The 20,843-nt window shown below is 35.2% G+C and overlaps 1 protein-coding gene across 1 annotated transcript in view; it reads left to right on the forward strand.

The window, feature by feature from the left end:
* The window catches only part of DCTN2-p50 (dynactin subunit 2), a 42,216-nt gene extending 21,875 nt beyond the window's left edge, over nucleotides 1-20,341 (forward strand). Inside the window, exons 3-9 of the mRNA XM_069834661.1 lie at nucleotides 1,207-1,346; nucleotides 1,772-1,883; nucleotides 8,588-8,748; nucleotides 10,605-10,824; nucleotides 14,623-14,814; nucleotides 14,986-15,088; nucleotides 19,338-20,341. Coding sequence (XP_069690762.1) covers nucleotides 1,207-1,346; nucleotides 1,772-1,883; nucleotides 8,588-8,748; nucleotides 10,605-10,824; nucleotides 14,623-14,814; nucleotides 14,986-15,088; nucleotides 19,338-19,519 — 1,110 coding nt within the window. The 3' untranslated portion in view covers nucleotides 19,520-20,341. The remainder of the gene's footprint in view (nucleotides 1-1,206; nucleotides 1,347-1,771; nucleotides 1,884-8,587; nucleotides 8,749-10,604; nucleotides 10,825-14,622; nucleotides 14,815-14,985; nucleotides 15,089-19,337) is intronic.
* Nucleotides 20,342-20,843: the final 502 nt, after the last annotated feature.

A 20,843-nucleotide genomic window follows, 5' to 3' on the forward strand; every position in this document is an offset into this window, starting at 1 on the left:
TGTGAATGCAACACTATTTCGTAAATAAACAACTTGTTTGCAGTCACACTAATATTTATGCACAAGAAATTTAGAATTTATGAGAAATATGAAATCATGTCATCCACTAACAGGATTTTGTAGATAGATTATGTAAACTGTTTAGCTATAGTGTATTCCACTTTTTCTCTATTTGGTGTGCTTCCAGTCTTGTTTTCTTTATTTGGTGAGCTTCCAGTTTGTACTAGTGATGATAAATGCTTTGTCAAATATTCAGAAATGCTGCAGTGGAATTCTCTTCAGTTACCTAATACAAAACTGCATTTTTATAATGGAAACTGGGAGAATTATTTTTTAACTTAAGACATTATTATAATTGAATCGGTCGGAGCTAAAAAGAACTAAGTCAAAATATGCAGTTTTGGATTATGCGACAATTTGAACAACGCATGTCATGCTCGTCGAACGGTGGAAGAAGGAACTAAGACTTTTAAATATTCTTTTGTCTTCTAGAACATATATATATATATATATATATATATCTGTGTGTGTGTGTGTGTGTGTGTGTGTGTGTGTGTGTGTTTTTTACTGGAATGTTTTTGCTTCTCCTAAAAAGTTGTGAAAAGTGACTTAGTTCCTTTTAGCTCCGACTGATTCAATTATGTTATATGAGTTGTCGTTCATGGCCTAGCAATTAGTAATTACCATGTTTGCAATTAGATCTGAAATTTGTAGGTCAAACCTAGCTAATGGGTATGGATTTGGAATAATGATAAAAATAATTAGAAAGGCTTTTTTGGTAGAGAAGAAAGGTTGGACATTCCATGTCATAGATTTATAACATGTAACAGAGTGTGCTATCCCTGTATGGAAGGTTTGAAACAAAATTCCTAGGCATTGCTTCGTTCAAGTGTTCTGCTTTGCAGACAGATCTGCTTGAATTAGAAAAACAGAAAAGCTTGCAGAACAATACTACATTAAGAGTGTGAGGAACCCTGTGTCAATAAAAGGGATAGGTAAAATGGGTCCATTAGGACTGTCGTGTTCAAAGCTAACCTAAATCCATCTTTAGATAAATTCTACCATTATTAAAATTATTAATTAACAAGTAGTGATTGTCTACCAAATAACACCGACACTTTTATGTCCACCACATTTATTTTGTAATCCATGAAGTATCTTGTTCTCTAACTATCTTACCTTTTATTTTTCTCTGTCTTTCTACAGGAAGAGTCGGACTCCATTGAGCGCCTTCATATCAGTGCTAGTGAAGCCTTTACGAAGTTTAAGGGGAAAACACTAGATGGAAAAGGAATTGATTTTTCTGATCGTCTAAGTAAACGTTTAAGAACAGGATATGATGCCAGGTAAGATAATTTGTTGAAATTTAAATGCGTAATAGAGAGAAGGGAAATAGGAAATTAATGTGTAGGTAGGCATTTTCTTGCATGAATATGTGTATGCGCGCGCATGCGTGTTTTTTTCTCTCTGTCTCTCTCTCTCTCTCTTGAAAATAATGTGATATATTTCAGACGTTTTATGTTTCTCTACAGTAGTGTCTTTGAGACTTTCTGCTGGTCAAAATTTACTTGTCATTTTAGTTTTTGTCGCTAGTTTTGACGTGGTGACATTGATACCTCTATTAATTTTTGTATTCTTTCGTCTTGCTATAAGAGATGCAGTAATGAACTCTTATTGCAATTTTAGTATAAATAAGATTTATTCTAATTTTAATGTAAATTAGGAAGTTAAATTTTTATTACTTATACTTTCTGTGCTTATATTCATTCAGATCTGGTGATTGGGAGTTGGTTGGAACTGGTGAGAAAGAAACTCCACTCCAGAAATATCAGCGGTTGCAGTGTGAAATGAAGGAACTCATAGAGGAAGTTGCACAATTGAAAGTATGTATAACACATTACTTTCAGAACACATGTGGCAGATAACAATTTTCTACATGAATTTTAATGTTGTAAAACTAAGTTTTTTTTTCTTGTATATGTTTTGTGTTAAAAGATAAAGATTAGTCCATATATTTTTCTTATTTTCTCCGTTTCAGCACCCTAAAAAATTTAAAAACAATATTTCTTACAAAGTGCCTGATATTTGTACTATATAATGATACGTTAGGTGTAGTGAGCTACTAATTGTGTTCTATAATTGTTCCTCAAATTATGTCTTCTGGAAGGTATTTAAAGAATCCTGACATATTACGTTTTGGTAGTTATGTTGCAATGAAACATGTGACAAAATGTGATCTATTTTGTGAAAAAGTCATGTAGTTTGTGTTGAAGTGTTAAGAATGTAAACAAATAGTAAGAAAATCTACCATTTGGGGTACATACTATATGAAGGAAATAGATTACTGTTGCTTTTGTTCAGTGAATGTTCGAGGGCGTAGCAAAAAAAAAAAATAGAAAATATAGTTGATTCCATTACACTAGTCAACAAATTTTAACTTTTTTTCGATAACCTCGATCAAAATGCATGATTAAGGAGTGATTTGATCTCCTGAATTAAAGAAAGGCATCCAAATTGCTCCTCTGGGTTGCAGTTCTGAGTTATCAATATGTCCCTTTAATATGCATTAATTTGGGTATGTTTAATAACACCCATGTCAAAATGCAGGTATTACCTCTAACAATTGGCTCTTATCGCACATATTAATAAAAAACAACAAACTAAATATGATTTCAACTTATAAGGCAAGTAAAGATTTTCAAATAAACTACAAGAGCTCGTACTTTGAATGAGAAGTATATTTTTGCTTACTTTCGTTTGTAGTTCGAACCGGGTGTTTCCTTTAGAGAAACCAGCAGTGGTTCCACTGGTTTTCCATCATAGCTGGTCCCAGTGGCCTTGGTGGGGTTTTGACGTGGATAAGTCTTTAAAATCAGACTGACACATGCGGTACCAGGATGGAAATGGCGATGTAATGTTTGTAAGGTGATTCAATCTGACACTATAACTTCGTGACTAATAATACTATTGAAATAAATGTGGTCTCGTTTGATCGAGTACACGACTGCGATGCGAGCATGACCTTCAGTCGGTGCTGTGCATGTGTAAGATATGGGTGATGGCCTGTGGCGATTAGCAGCTGTTTTGGGCATGGGCGAAAATATTCTGGTAGTATATCTTGCGACTTTGATGTGCTAGAGCACTGATTTTGGTGTCAGACTAAAGATCTCGTCTAGATCTGTCGATTTAAGCCAGACATATTCACGTAAAACCCATGGCTGTGTTCCTGACACAGTCAGATCCCGATTTCTCCCTCCTCCCTCCCCCATTTTGATACCTTGCTTGTTGCTTACAGAACCCCAATTTGCAGGGAAAAAAATTGAAGTGAGAATGTAAAAAGTGAAGTTCAAAGACATGCAGCAGTCCAGATTTTTATAGCTTTACTTTCAGTTTACACAGATCTGGCATAGGCAGGTCATCACTAGATCTATATTGTAAAGCTGATGCCATTTTGGGATAAACAATTGTTTAGGTTTTTTTTTAATAAATCCTGAAATTTTCGTCAAGCAAAAGTAGCAATCAGTTACATAATATTCAGGTTCTTGCCACATCATCAGAACTGCAAATGGCATAGTTCTCTTCTTTCCTTTCTGCCACTTGGATAAAATGACCAGACAAGAACAACATATCCTGGAGGACATAAAGCCTATCTTGGTCGCCTATTGGGCAGTCAAAGTAGAGTTTGTATGTTTTTGTAATAGTGGGTGTAATGGTTTTTTGTGCTTTCGGAGTGAATTTTCCACAAAAAAAATAACAAATTATTCGAATAGTTTACACATCTGCGAATTTTAGAACTTGACATTATATCGCATGTTTACTTACTGTGAACCTCTACCACTGTCATTTGTTTCTATCCGTGTTTTAATTGTTGAAAATTAATTCAAAGACATGCAGGGGCGCACCCAGGAATTTCTCTTGGGGGGGGGGGGTCCAATAAAAGAACGTCAAGTTACATAAATGCACGCACACACATACACACAAACATACCTCTTTCAATTTCTTTTTACAAAACAAAATCCAGTCTTCTTGGCTTTATCTTTAGTGCAGTAACAACATCTTGTGGAGAAACTGTGATATCACGATGGAAGTTTAGCAAAGCAAGACCATTTAGACGATCATTTTCCATGGAGTTTCTCAGGTATGACTTTAATCTCTTAAGAATCAAAACGACTTTTCACTTGTACTTGTGGACACTGGCAATGTTAATAAAATCTTCAACAGCTCTTTCACATGAGGATAGAAATCATATTCACCTGCAATATACATTTCCCACACTGACTTGTACTGTTTTCCTTTACAAAATGTGTTTCAGAGTTCAAATTCACATACCAATTCCTCATCTTGGACACAAAAATTAGTATCTACTTGAGAATAAAACTTGGCCAGAACTATAAAATCACTAGCAACCCCATCTTCCTTGATCAGACACAAAAATTTTGTCAAAATGTTGTTATGTTTAGCAAATCTTGTTTTTGTCTGAGACTGCATATTAGATAGGAATGGCAAAAATACAGTCCTCCTGTAATAATCCTCAGCATTATCAGCAGGAACATTGCTGCGGAATTGTGAATGTTGTCCAGATGCACATCGAGGGATTCTAATTTCCTCTCCAAGTGACGTCAGCTGAGCAGAAACCGTTGAGAATATAGATTTAAAGTGGTCTTCTGCTGCATCACTAACCTGTTGTAACACTTCTAAAACATTTTCTACATGTTTAAGTGCTTTTTCTAAATTCATATCTGTCTTCTGAAGGTATTCACTTAAGGTATTTGTTACACAGAAGAGCTTGTTGATTACGTGAAGGGAAATTAGGAATGCAGGCTTGGTCACTGAAGAATGCAGCATATCAGCTTTGGAAGATACATCCTTGTCAGTTCACAAAGAAATGGTTTTCAATGCAGGGAGGACAGCATCCATCAGTTCCATTAATACCATCACAGAGTCATGTCTTTCTATCCATCTAGTAGCACACATTTGGTCGAGTTTGCTTCTTTTATTTTCAGGACAAAGCTCTTTTATACCGTTTATTAATACATCTTGCCTTTTGGGAGTGTTGAAAAATTCACACACTTTACCTACAATGCCAATACAATTCCTGATTTCTGGAACACAACATGCATCTGATATGGCGAGGTTCAAACTGTGAGAAGCACAATGGACATATAAAGCGGCAGGGCATTCTTTAAGAATAAAGGCCTGGGCACCTTGAAACTGTCCACTCATTGCACTTGCACCATCATATCCTTGCCCTCTCATATATTTCAAATCAACATTAAATCGAGTGAGGCTCTCAAGAATTGTTCTAGCCAAATTTATTCCAGTTGTCTCAGAAACTGGAATAAACTGTAGGAATTCTTCTCTGATGCTATCATTTTCAAGGAAACGTACTGACAGAGAAAACTGTTCAGTCCCACTGACATCTACACTTTCATCAGCTAAGATAGCAAAACATCTTGCCTCATTCACTCTGACTACTATTTGGCTACGAATAATATAGTTACAGGCTGATATAATTTCATTTTGTGTTTTCCAGCTTATGTAACTTGCATTTTTTCCACAGACTAATAGATGGCTCTTTAAGTTATCTCCTGCATCAACACGCTCCCTTAACAAAGCTCTAAAATTTCCCTCGTTATGATTTGGTGGATTTTCCAAATCAAAGGGACCAAAGTCCTCATGCCCACGTAATGGTATGCCTTGGCGGCACAAAATATAACGGTTTTAATTATCGGGAGTATCCTTTGAACATTTACATTCCCTTGCTCTCTTCGTGCTTTATCAATCTGCAGAGAAACTGGCAATTCGTTACCTTGTTCGATAGATTTTAATTTAGTGTAAGTATCCACAGAATTCAGGTGATACTGTAACTTTTCATGCCTGTTAAATGTTTCACATGCATGTTTCCAATTGTCAAATGGCTGATTCACTAACCTTCCTGTCGGTGTAGCTTTGTGCATTCCAACCTCTTGAGGTGCAAACAAAACACAGTATTTACAAAATGCACCGTTTTGTTTGTCTGAATAAGCTAACCACTTCCATCGTTGGAGCCATCTCTTTTGGAAACTGAGGTATTTTTCTTTCTTTCCAACTGGTTTTACTGGGAACTTGAAATTCTCATTCGGCACCCAAATGGAATTTAGTGTCTCAAATTTCTCCCTTGATGAAAGTACTCTGTTAACAAAAGAACTTATATCTTTACCACTAGAGTCCACATTCAGTAATACCGATGTTGGGGTTGATGATGACGATGCAGACGGTTCAAGAATACCTATATTGGCATCATGTTGTAGGTTAGGTACAGTCTCAATATTGCACTTAGCCACCTTTGATGGAACCGAGCTGAAAAAACTGGTAATTTTATGTTTTTGCATTGTGAGCACTTGTGCTAATACTATTAAGTTAATATATCACATAACAGTTTTCACAACTTCACATTAATAATTCTTCAAGACACAAATACTTGGAAAAACAAGCACAGACCAGTCAAATACCGCCAATACCAATTATAATCAATGATAGATACTTTGGCAACACTGAACTCAATCTGCTAAGCAGTGATGACAACGTGATGGTTGAAACACAGCGAGTACAGAATTGTGCATTCTTTGTTGGCTGATGGCACTCGGCTACGTTTTCAGCAGCAGAGCTCTCTAGCTACCAACGATTATAGTAGGATGCCATTAGATGGACTTGGCTAGCAGGAAAAATCAGAAGTGTTACATACTGTACATGGACGTGAATCATTTCTGTGAAATTAAGTAAACGGAATTATATGCTATCAACGCTTAAAAATTCAGTAAAAATGTTACAACTTTGGGGGGGGGGGGTCCGGACTCGATGAAACCCCCCCCCCCGTGGGTGCGCCCTTGAACACATGTCACCACAATAAAATACTTTACTTACTTACTTACTTACAAATGGCTTTTAAGGAACCCGAAGGTTCATTGCCGCCCTCACATAAGCCCGCCATCGGTCCCTATCCTGTGCAAGATTAAGCCAGTCTCTATCATCATATCCCACCTCCCTCAAATCCATTTTAATATTATCCTCCCATCTACGTCTCGGCCTCCCTAAAGGTCTTTTTCCCTCCGGTCTCCCAACTAACACTCTATATGCATTTCTGGATTCGCCCATACGTGCTACATGCCCTGCCCATCTCAAACGTCTGGATTTCAAGTTCCTAATTATGTCAGGTGAAGAATACAATGTGTGCAGTTCTGTGTTGTGTAACTTTCTCCATTCTCCTGTAACTTCATCCCGCTTAGCCCCAAATATTTTCCTAAGCACCTTATTGGCAAAGTTGACTAATCTAACTCCATTGTCACTACTAATTGCGTGTAGGCTCTCTTTTCCAATAGTTGGTCTAAAAACCTCCTCCCGTCCTACTTTAGCGTTGAAATCCCCCAATAAAATTTTCATGTGATATCTAGGGAACTGATCAAAAGTATGTTCCAATTCTTCATAGAAGCTATCCTTTATATAGTCGTCTTTCTCTTCTGTAGGGGCGTGAGCATTTATAACCATGATGTCGCACCATCTACCCTTAAGTACTAAATGTGATAACCTGTCACTGATAAATTCAACTTTTTTTACTGCTGATTTTATTCTTTTATGTACAAAGAATCCTGTTCCTAATTGGTGATTATTGTTTCCTTCCCCATAATACAACAAGTAATCTCCTATTTGTGATATGCCATTCCCATCTAACCTAACCTCTTGTACTCCCACAAAGTCTATTCTATATCTAGCTAGTTCTTTTGCTACTAATGTTACCCCTCCTGTTCTATAAAGACTAGTTACGTTCCAAGTGCCAAATCTCAAAACCTTATTCCTTTGCTGTGGTCGTGCCAGAGAATCAGTCCTATTCCGAGGCTTACTGTAGGAATTCGTAACAAGCTGTTTTTTACGGTGATGGGTTGTTAGCCCTTCGCCCAACCCCCAAGCTGGAGGACCACCCCTTATCGGCTGTCCACGACTGCTTATTCAATATATTCGCAGCTACCCTCCATATCTGGAGGCCGTCTCCTCTATCCGCAACCTGAGGACGCGCCATGCCGTGGTGATAGGGACCCACCATACATGGCTCAGGAGTTTTTGACCTTAGCACTTATTCATAGAATAATGTACAAGTCCTTCCGATTTCTCAGTGATCAATGGTGGTTTTTTGAGACTAAGTAATGTGCACGATAAGTCTGATTTTTATGTTTATTTTCATTCATAGCATGTGACTCAAAAACAGAGCCCAGTAGAGACTGTTTGGTAGTATATTCGAATTTAGCATATAACAATCATGTAAAATCACTTGTTTCAAATGGCTGTTGACTAGTGCTAGTCCCTCAACCAGTCAAACTAGTAACACATGATTCAGTTGTCCTAGTTCCAACAGTAACAGAAGCTTTGGAGATTGTCTTGACAAATTTTGAGCCTGAGAGTGATAGTGAAATTTCGTTAAAATTTCCAAAATTCTTTTCAGAAATGATATAATATGGTTAGGTACATATCTTATTATGCTTACTGAAGTCAGCTGAACTTCTTGGCTTTAGTCTAAAAACACATAACTTGACTAATATTGATTGTGTATTTATAGGAAACTGTGAAAGATGAGAAGAATCTAGAACAAACGTCATCTGTGCTGTTGTCTAGTCAGGTGGAAGAAACCCAAAAACAACTGGCAGAATTGCGCTTGGAAGAGACTCTGGGCTCAGAGTTAATTACCAACTTAGCAGATCCCCATGGAGCACAGCTTAGGTAATTTATTTTCTGTATTTAAAACTATTTTCAAACTTCAGAACACAAAAATAATTGGACAATTCAGAGTTGGAACCCACTCTTCATAAGTGAATAGTAGTTTTGATTTTTTTCTCTAATTTCATTATCATTAATCTTTTTAATATAGGATGAATTAACTTATTTGGTAAGTTATTGTGTTTGCAAGTGATGCATGATCAACTTCAGTTTACTGAACCCACATTCACCAGATGCAGCGCTAACAGGAAATGTGATGAAAAGTCTTAATGCAGTACACAACTCTGTGAAAACTGTGTGGAGTTTTGCTTGATGTATATTGTTTACAGTTAATAAGAGTAGACTTTTAGTGTTTACTTTTTCAACTAATTGTGGAAAAGTTGTAGCAAAAATAATAGAAAATGTTCAGTTTTACTTGAGAGATTTTGTGACATTGTCTGGATATCTCAAGACAAGCTCTTCTATAGATTTCTCACTTCTTTCCACTTCCGTAACTTAAGCTATGAAGTTTGATTTAATGTTATTTCCATACATCACAAATATAATACAGACTCACTAGAAAATATAAAACGAAACATTTCGGTTCATAAAACATCCAGAAAATTAACTTTCATGCTCGAAAGCATAAACACAGGACAGGAGACTGATGACCAACTTGGTGCTGACTTGTGATGTAGTTGGACTTTCGGTGAAAGATTTCCATCAGGCATAACGTAATTTCACCATAAAGAAGGAAATAACATTTTAATAGTACCCTGCTGCAGGTCTGCAATTTATCTGACGTCAGATTGGCTCAAAAGAGAGAGACTGAGTGACATGTGTATTATCTGACCAGCCAGGTAGGCTTGCATTGTGACATTAGACAGCATGGAGGAGAGATTACGAATGGAAAGAGATCAATCAGGAAGGACGCCCTTTGAGTTTGAGGCTAAGAAATATCATAGAGTAATAAAAAGAACTTGTGACATCACAATTGAGGCGGTCAAAAGCAAAGGGGTGTAAGTGCACTTTAATTACTTTCAAGAAAATGTGATTAAAAGTTACTAAGCTTTCGTAAATTCCATTAAAGTGTTAATTTTTAAATGTTAATGTGTGATGCGGTTAAAAGATATATCACTTTGCCACTGGAATTTTAAATGCTTTAGTTTATCCTGGACGCACTTAAATCATTTTTTAGAAATGTCACTTACATTCCTTTGCTTCTAACCTTCTCAATTGTTAGGCAAATACTTGAATTTTTCTCACCGAAACCACTAGTGCACTAGTTTTTATACCCAGACACCCCAGGTTCAATCCCAGGCTTGGGAGTGTAGATATTTGTGGTGGACAAAGCAGACATTGACGAGGGTTTTTTTCAGACTACTCCTGTTCCCTTTTTCGTTCCACCAACATACTCCACCTCCCATCTGTCATCTGCAAGTAGGCTAAGGGTAGAAGAGGTTTTCAATTTTGGTACAGATTCCCAGGGCTTGGGACTCTGGGCACTGGGTTTATCGTGTACTTGTCTGGGAATGGGATCTGGCTCTGTCAGAGCTGAGGCAGGATGGCTCACTTGTCAGCATCGGATTCTCGAATACTGCCTGGATCAATGTAAGCTAGAACCAGCCTTTGAAAAACCAGGCAGGCATCAATTATTCTGTCATTGCTAAGTAACCTCGTAGCATCATTAAATAACCATTTTAGGAAACTGTTGAAGGACATGGAAGAAAATGGAACCAAGATCAGTTGCAGGGCATTTGAAATCAGTTTCGTAATGTTTAAGATCTGGTGGGAAATTTACAATATTTTTTTATAACTTTTATAAACTTTAAATTGTATTATACTATTACAAACTGTACATAAAATATTCATTGTTACAGGAAGTTGTTTGCTCAGCTTGAAAGTTTGAAGCAGATTGGTGTTCCATCAGGAAAATCAAAGACTGATGCTGCTGGAGTTTCTGGTCACAGTAATACAATCACTTATGAACTCAGCTACCGGCCAGAACATGCTCATCTCGGCCAAGTTTCTCGTGTTGCAGATTTGGAACAGAGACTTCACAAGCTAGAAAGTGTCTTAGGAGCTACTTCCGATAAAATGGTATAGTAAAATGCAGGAAGTATTTCATGCAGAATTTTATGTAATATATGAAATAGTGACAATGCTTTCTTAACTTTGTGCTTTTCCTGAAGAAGAGAAATAGATTTAGATTTTTATTAAGAGATTCAACATTTTCATGTCTGCAGAAAACACTTAAAATTGATTCATGAAAATATGCTGTACTGAAAACTTTACACTAGCTGCACATAGTTGGATTTTATTTTATAATATACACTGTTACTGTTTGTAAAGACATTGTACTCTTATGCATAATCAGAAAATCATGAAATAATAATGTATGCCAATAACACTGATAACATGTAAATTAAAATTACCTGATAACAACTGCAGATACTTTGACTACAGAATATACTTGGTATGTTTTATAAAATATTATACTGTTAAGCAGAACTGTATAATCCAAGAAAAGATAATGTACATAATAACTATTGACAATACTACAAACATAATATAATTCTAATTTTTTATTTTAATTTTGTAACTAAGATAAAAAAAAATTGACACTAAACATTGTGACCTGAAGATTCCTCAAAGATAAGGTGAAGTTTGTCAAATGAATTCCGTATTATAAGTTATTATACAGAATTTATTAAATAGACACACAAGTGTAAAATAAAATTCAGTTATTTATCTCTTTCTGAAGATAGAATTACAGTGAAACCTCATATCTATTGTTCTCAGTTACAGTATTTTTTTATCGGTTAAATCATTCTGTTTGTACTGCATTAGTTGTTAAGAATTCTTAGTCCTGAATGATGTTGGCAACAATTCAACAGATCCCATTAGCATATACAATTAAGACAAGTCTAATGTAACTACTCACAATTACTAGTATATGACAAGGTGTTTATTTGAATGGTAGGATTTTGTGACAGCAGTAATGGATATAACATATCTGAATTCACTACACTTACACATATACACTCACTCTAGTACACGACTCAACTCTCCACAAACATACACATCATGCATAATATGGCTCGCCGAAGTGGTGTGCAACTTGAAAATGAATCACAGTCCTGCCATCTATTCGTAATATGCGGAACTCGAATCACGCAAGTGAAATGAGTAGGCATTGGATACACATACGCAATTTTTCATGTCTATCCATTTCTATATCTGTGTCTGTGTTGAGTATCATCTTCTAACATCATGTTTGCTTTGTTTCGTCCTGATCAGTATGACTGGTAATATTCTCGTTAGTTATTGTTTTGAGTTATCTTATTAATTATTATATATCTTCTTATTCCTGTTATTTCTTTTTTTTTATTTCAATTATTCTTCATTACATTTTGCTGAACTCTATCTCTTATCATGCCATGTCCCCCCAAGAGGACTCTTCACAGAAGATACAAAATTAATTAAAAAGAAGAGAAAAATGTGACTTACAGGCGATTAATATTACGAAATGTTTTTGTTTACCTGAACTCCATTGTGCTAGTGAACTGCGAAATTTTAGGTCAAAACTGAAAATTTTGACAAGTATGGTGAGAAAAGAAAGAAGGGAATCTGAACTTGAAAACTCTTCTGTTGGTACTAGTAACAGCAGCATCTGATATTCCAATAGACAGCAGTATATTGTGATAGAAGGCAATCAGAATAGATAACCATTATGATGACTATTTAACGTTTTGCAGCATTGCAACTTCAGTTCAAAGAATGCCATTGTCTGGTATTCGAAAAACTTGCCAGAGAATGCATTGTCATTAATATCAAAGCAACAGACATAGTATGACATAGAAAATCCACCAACTTTGATAAAAGAGTATGTTTGTGGAATATAAAGAAGTACAGTACCAGCAGGACAGTCCTGTTCTACAATTGTCTCAGAAAAAAGCTGAAAATGAGAGGTAAATCCTGTCATGTAGGAAAATTGCTATAGATGGACTATGTGTGAACAATGATGGCAGCGACAAGTGCTGGTCATAGTTGCAAGACTACTGAAACCACAATGTTTCAGGAATTTTAAGAAGTTACCAGTTACATACTATTACAAACTCAAAAGCGTTGGTGACAGCAGACATATAACTGCATTTTATTAACAGTGTGTGAGCAGTGACAGCAGCAACAAGCAAATGCTGATATGCACTGTAGTGTTTCAGAAACATTACGACTCTACCAGTTGTGTGGAATCAGAAGTGTGGGTGACTGCTGATATGGTATATTAACTGCATTTTTAAGAATGCTAAATATGGTACTTCAATGGATTCACAAAACAAGAAATTAGGTTATTTTTAAAAACTGTAGAAGTTCTAACATTTCCTACCAACTGCACCAGGGTCCTGCAACATCTGGATGTTGGGGTAATCAAACATCAATATTAGAAACAGCTGTGTGTGTCTGTTGGATTTCAGGGAGAACATCAGTTTGAAAAAAAGATGTTCTCAAGGCAATTCAGTTTGCTGTGTTGGCCTGGCAAGGAGTTGTGCCATCTACAGTGGTGAACTGTTTCTGGAAATGCGAATTTGGATGTGAAGTAAACATTTACTATGAGGTTAATATGGAGAAGAATGACGAAGACTTCGAAGACACTGGTTGCTGTTAGACTGTCAGGTTCAGAAGAATGTGGATTTGAATAAATATGTGTTGTTAGACTAGAATCTTACCATCCATGTAGTTTTTTGAGGATCGTACAATGAACGAGATGGGATAATTCTTTAATATTCTATTTTGTTTCATAGGGTTCTTTATGCGTGTTAGTGTTTTCCCCAAGTATAATTTTTTCTTCTTAGTCTTTTTCATCATCATCATCATCATCATCATCATCCTGTCAAGTACTAGTCCCAAAAGAACTGTTACGGCCTGAAAAAGCGATTTTCTTACCATCTTCTCATAGGTTGACCAAGTGACCGTTTCCCATTTGGACAATACTTCATTATTGCCTTAGGGATCCTGGATGAAACCATTCTTGAGACGTGTTCCTTCCAGTTTAACTGATATCTGGAAATATAGTCCAGTATTGATGACACATTAAGTTCTTGAAGGATATCTTCATTTTTCTTTTGATCCCATTTAGTGTAACCAGCTGTTCGGCGCATGAATCTCATCTCGCATGCTGTTAGTCTGCTTTCATCTTTTGTCCTTATAATCCATGTTTCACTCCCATAACATAAGACTGGTCGAGCTATTATTTGATAAAGACGAGTACGAGTTGATTTTTGTACTAATGAAGGTTTTAAAACTCTATTAATGATGCCCATTGATTTGTTGAATTTTACAATTTTCTCTGATAAATCCAAATTTTCAACAAAAGAAAGTTTATATCCTAAATAATTAAACTCATTAACTCTTTTCAAAATTGTATTATTTAAACAAATTTTGCTTGGTATTGGGTATTTACCACAAAAGGTCATTATTTCTGTTTGGTTAATGGATATTTCCATTGAATATTTTTGAGCTATTAAATTTAAATTATGTACTGACCATTGCAAATCATCTTCTGATGTTGCTAATAAAACAAGATCATCTGCAAACGTTATTACATCTAATTTTAAATTTCTGTTAATAGTGATATATCCGTGTTTTGTTTCTCTAAAATCTTTCATAATGGCATTCATATAAACGTTAAAAAGCAAAGGAGAGTATTTTCAAGAAAGATAAACACGTGTGTTACTGCAGTAATAAGTTCTTATATACTGAAAGCGATGTTTTTCGTATTATAGTCTATATATCCAAAGACTGAACCTCAATTTTGTTATGGTAACTTTTAAATTATTTTCAGTTGAAGCTATTGTGTTACTATAATTGCAGGAATCATATAACTAACTAAATTTGCAGGCACGACTGTCCTTGGATACACAGCACAAGAGTCTAGTAGAGGTGGCTCAACAACTGAGTGCAAAGGCCAGCCTTCTGGACTCGGCTCAGTTGGACCACATTGAAGGCAGGCTTACTGCTCTTGCCCAGAAGATGGATAGTATTAATGAAAAGACTGCTGCAACACCAGAGGATGCAGAACGAAATCGAAAGGTCTGATAATATATATTACATGTTTTAAAAACGCATCATATTTGTCATTCTATCTATCTGTAAACCAAACCATACCCTACAGTCATCTTAAAACAGTTGTTGCGTACTGAACATACTGTACCTCATGCTGTATAATTTGTATAAACAGTATTTGTATTTTATTTGTTGCAGATTAATGAATTGTATGATTTGGTAAAGAAGACAGAAACTTTATCTCAAATTCTTCCACAAACTTTGGACCGTTTACTGGCATTAGAATCACTTCACAAGCAAGGTAATATAATTTTTCATACATGTATACATTAACATTTGAAATATCTAATATCGTAACATATACTATTCACAGTCATACTGTGTTTACTTGTGTAATTCACGTATTTGAATTTTTACTATGATTACGTGGAATGAAAGCTAGCGATGAATATTTTACGCACATGTATGAGTTTTTAAGCTTTCACAGTGAATGTGTTCAGAAATAGACTTTTGGGTATTCCACCATGTTATGGATCTTAGCATTTTCAATGTTTCAGAACCACATATCAATGGGTAAGAAGTGATACCTAGTATCTGCAAAAATGGCCATTCAGGTTAACTACATTATTTTTATATTCACAAAACTGGACAGTTACTAATATTTTATCTTCGAGTAGGAAAACATGGAAAGCAGAAAAATATAAAAAGTTTGCCTATTTTGAGAAAAATTTATTTTTAAAGGAGTCTTTTTATTCACCTGCAAATTTTCAAATATAAAGTATCACTTCTTAGTCTTCAATATAAGTTCCATCATCAGGGCAAATAGGTATAGATCCAGAAACAAAATTTGAGCCACCTGAATTTTCCAAGTTCCAGTTATAACATATTGTGCATGCTTAGTGTTTCCAAGTTCCAGAAATTTTATTTTTGGGTCTGTACAACCAGAAAAGGTCCCCTACTCTGTTGGACTCTGTTTTATAAGCTATATTCCATTTTGGACATGTTAAATCGTATTTTTAACGTGCATGAGTAAGGATTTTCCTAAATAGGAGAGCTACTTGTTTCTAGATATGTACTACAGCCTTTGGATGTGTCCTTTCAAAGACGATGTTAAGAAGCTGTATGCATACTGAATGGTTGAAAGTGGGGAGGACATAATTTGATTCCAACTGGAAGGACAGGATAGCTATCCTTATGTCTTTTAAAAAGTGAGGGCATGTAACATGACACCAGCAGAATTAATCATTAAGAACTCTCCAGAACTGGTTGATGATGACGGGAATAATGTTTTGTGAGAAACAAAAAATGTGAATGAAGAAGAAGGTGAATAAGGAAGATGGTAATGATGCAAGATGTACTGACCTGTCAGTAATTTTAGTACTTGTAATTAATTAAAGGCAGCCTGGTAACTAAGTTGGTAGAGCAACTGAAAGGTATGGGGTTCAATACCAGGTGGTGATGGGACTTCCAGAACAGCTCCAAAGTTCACTCTGCCTCCTATCAAATTGAGTACCAGTTGTTTCCCTTGGATAAAAAGGCAGTTGGAGTGTGGTCAGTGGAGTGTGGTCTGACCACACAATCTCATTCTAGTGCTGAGATCAAGAAAGCCTCTATCTCCATGTCCCCCAAGTGCCTTCATGGCATGTGTAAGGGATACCTTTACCTTTTTAACTAATTAAAATAGCAACTTTTTATAAATCATTATGAATAAATTTTTTCTTAGTAATTATTTGAATTTTTAGAATTTCCCTTATATGAAATATAGAAACACTATTGTGCTGTTACAAAAGTAAATTAAAAATATAGACAAACATACGATTTAGAGATCATCATCGTGGCTTATTGTTTGTCAGAGGCAAAGCACAACCTTATCTCCTAATCTATAATGTGATTGTGATTCATATTCAGTATTGATGAATAATTTTATTTTAAAAATATGCTCATGTCTTCATTTTTACTTCTAACATGAGTAAAGAGTTCTTGCAATTGTTTTTGAAGAGTAGTGAAACTGAGGTAAAAATTGATCAGTAGTTCTTCAGAAACTGAGTCAGCAATTGAAATCACTGAATGTACAGACCCAGAAAAAAAATTTTGGGCATTGAGCATGTGCAGTATGTTATAACTGGAACTTGGAAAATTCAGGTGGCCCAAATTTTGTTTCTGACTCTGTTCAAAGTGAAGAAGAAAAGATTACCTAATATTGTGGTCATGTAGTTTTTTAATGATTATATTATATTTCAGCATTGGGCTTATAAGCCAGGCGACCCGGGTTCAAATCCCATCTACCCTGAATTTATAACTTGTGTTGGGCAAGGTTGTGGCTCAGGCAACGCAGGGGGTTTTCCATGTACTCTGGGTTTCCCTGTGATATCCAGAAAATTCATCATCATTATTCAGTACAAGTGTAATGTGAATCCACTGACTGTGATGTACTCTGAATAGTCCCTGATAAACTAAGTGGTCTGTGTTTCTCAGCATTAGCGACATTTATGAGCCACTCTTAGAGTCAAGACAAATAACAGGAGGTGGGGGGATCTGCTATAATTGTCTTCATAAATTCTTTCTCTTTAATGTCACATTTCAGAATGGCGTATTTTAATAAAACAATGTATAAAGTTTCATCACCAATATACTAACATGGTTGTTGGTGGTCGTACTTGACCCCTGAGTTACATCTAACAGTGATATATCAGGAGATAACCTGTAGAGTAACAAAACTTCTAAATCTGTGTTCTTCTTTCATCTAGCCTCTAATTGTTCCTTTTGAGTTGTTGCACTAACGTGATAAACTTGCCTTTTACTCCCTCTTTTTCACACAATTTTTTTTGAGTTTATCGCTCACTGAATATGTTTTTCTGTTCTGAGATATTACGACATGTGCTTTGAACTCAAGGCTCACTACTACGCAAATGTACTGTATGATTAAGATTACACACCTGTGGATAAGAGAGTGAGGATTTTTGCTCAAGTTGTTTGCTAGTGATCAGATTTGCGAGTCTAAAAATAGAATGTCAAGAGAGTTTTCTGAGAAAATAGCCAAACTCAGCTGCTGCAAAGTGAACTCTTTATTTTGCACTTAATTCGACTTTAAAATGTTAGGAATTCCATGCTGCTCTTTATAAAACTGTTCAGAATCAAAACATTCATTCTTGTGGAATTACAGTAATAGAAGGCTAGAATGGCATGGGACTTTTCTCAACTCGTGATAGAGTTAAGTGATAAAATTGTAATGCTTAATAGTTGTATGCAAAATAATTTTCTGAATCTCTAGAATTAAGAATTTCACTGCAAAACAATTTATTGAATCTCTAGAATTAAGAATTTTACTAATAATGGTGTTTTTTTCTTGGGGAACATACTCTTCACAATGTTATATCTGAATCTTGTATGCATCTGATGCACCCAGGAAAGAAGCTGTTGCATATTTTCGCTTGAATATAGTATATAACTGTCTTGCAGCTCATCTCTTCCGATTTAGAATTTACGAGAGGTCCCACTGTCCACTTCGTAATACAAACATCAACATGGACAGAGACCACATATTACAGTGCCAGGCACTCCACTCTACTATGCTACATGATGGATTCTGTGTTGCTGATGATTTATCAGTATTCATGGGGAGTGACAAACTGTGAAGTTGCACTGCATTTGAATAAACAAATATCCGAACCTTTGGCTTCTGTTATATTTTGATATGTAATAAACCTTTCTTCCTTTAGGTTTTAAGCCAGACCAGGCTCTAACTCTGAAGTTCTTTAAAATAATAATACTACAGATTTAGAGATGAATAATTTATTCTTACAAAATTAATAATAATAATAAATTTATTTATTCTGGTAGTGTTAAGCCCATCAGGCCTAGAGTCCGTGGATATTCAGAGTACTACAATACTTTGCGCCGGAAATGCCGACATCAGCCATTGTTATTTCAGCACACGCTATTTGTCGTGTACAGTTGCATAGGAAATGAATGCAGCCTAATTCAGAGTGAAATATTTTTAATTTTTTAAGGTCCAATGATACTGACCTAAACTGAGTTTTACTTTAAATGTTCCTACCCCAAGCAAGTTGAAATGGATTAACAATGGTGGCCGACTAGCTGATTGTGCTACTCTGTGTATCCACGGACTCTGATCAGGCCTTCTCTTTCATGCCACCAGAAATATGAATACATACAGCGGAAAAACAAATTAATAACGTTCATTCAAACAAAACAAGAACGATTACAACTACAGTATACTATTAAACATAGCTTAAGATCTATATTAAATTATTACTCTAAATAACTAAACGAGAAAAGGCAATTAATAATGCAAACAAGAAGTGCAATAATAATTAATATGCTTAAGCTTAAAATTAGTTCAGAATTGGAGAAAAATTTTCAGTACATTTCTTCTGATAGTGATGTTTGATGTCTTTGTTGTTCATTTGTATATTTACAAAGTGTTAAACAAGCAACTAGAGTTTATAAAAGTTGAAACGTAGAAAGGTTTGTTTCATTCCACTATCATAAGAAAGGTCCTGACTTAATTGTTCTTATGTTGGTTTCAGCTGTGGACTTCAATAAATCTCTTACACAACTGGAAGCTCTGCAACAGCAGATCTTAGTTAATCTGCAGAATAATGACACTTTAATGAAAGGAGTACAAGGCAACTTCAAGCAGAATCTAGATGCAATAAAAAAGAACATGACCAGTTTGGAAACCCGTATATCAGCACTGAACAAAAAGTGATCTGAAATTGAAAGATGAAGCAGCCTTCATTGTTAAAAGTTACAAATATATATGTTCATAATGATTGATTTATTTATTAATTTAATGTGAAATTAATCAATAATTTATATTTTGCGCCATTTAACGCTATCTGTAAAAATGTTAAAATAGTTGGAGGTTAGCTTTCTGCAAGAAAGCAGGTTCAGCATTTATTCTGTCATGGAGGATATTCAGTTGATTTGTGGATTCTAACAGCACCAGAATACCAATTCTAGCATTGTCACATTGTGTGCCTCTTGTACTCTTACAGGGATAGCCAAATTGTACATGAAAGAAAAATTTGCAAAATGATCCTTGCTAGCTCATATTATGTAACAACTATGTCGTGCTAGTTTGTTTCGTACATTAAAATGCTTCCATTTGTATTGTGACATTGTTTCACATTAATGAAATGACATTGTAAACTGAAGTTCATAGACTAATTATATAATTCACTTTAAGGAATTAGAGCAGTGTCATTGTCTGGGGGAGAAAAAAAAACTTGAAAAATAAATAAAACGAATGCTGGGAAGGTTTGATCTACTATATTCACTTGCACATTGGCTTATTCCAGATTTTTAGCACAAATAAGTATAGCCTGTAGTATTTGTACTCGCATATATTGTTTTTGTTTTTGCGTTTACCAAATGGCTTTGCAGTATTCATCACTTTGACTATCCCTGCATTAATTTATTAATACAAGCAAATATAAGAATATTATTTTTTAGCTTTGTGGTATCAAGATACAAAATGTCTATTAACATCTGTAATTGCATATATTGAATATAATTTTCATGTAATTTATTTACAGGTCTAATTTTCTAAAACAGTATGACTACTGCATTATAACATTTTATCATTGACAAACTATTGAACCTACCTTTCCTTCCTTGTTTTCAAGTCCTAATAAAGGTAATGAAGGTAAATATAGTCTAAGTACATATTTGAAAGAATTTGTTTCGAATCAGTTGAATGCTTAGTTGGTGCATAATTTTTGTCGATATACAGCAGAAGGTTATATAATTCTAACAAATTAAGAATAATGCAATTTTGTATTTAACTTTTTATATACCTCATGAACACAGTCTTATATATGTGATATGTGAACCTAGAAGTAGATTTTTGCTAGCAAGCAGTAAGCTGTACATGACATGGTATAGGCCAGTTTCTGTCTGACACTTTTCCAATTCACTGCAGGCTAAAGCAAGAAGATGCACTATCACCTTTACTTTTTAACTTTGCTCTAGAATATGCCATTAGGAAAGTCCAGGAAAACAGAGAGGGTTTGGAATTGAACGGGTTACAT

Source organism: Periplaneta americana, chromosome 9 (genome assembly GCF_040183065.1).
Source record: "Periplaneta americana isolate PAMFEO1 chromosome 9, P.americana_PAMFEO1_priV1, whole genome shotgun sequence".
Taxonomy (NCBI): domain Eukaryota; kingdom Metazoa; phylum Arthropoda; class Insecta; order Blattodea; family Blattidae; genus Periplaneta; species Periplaneta americana.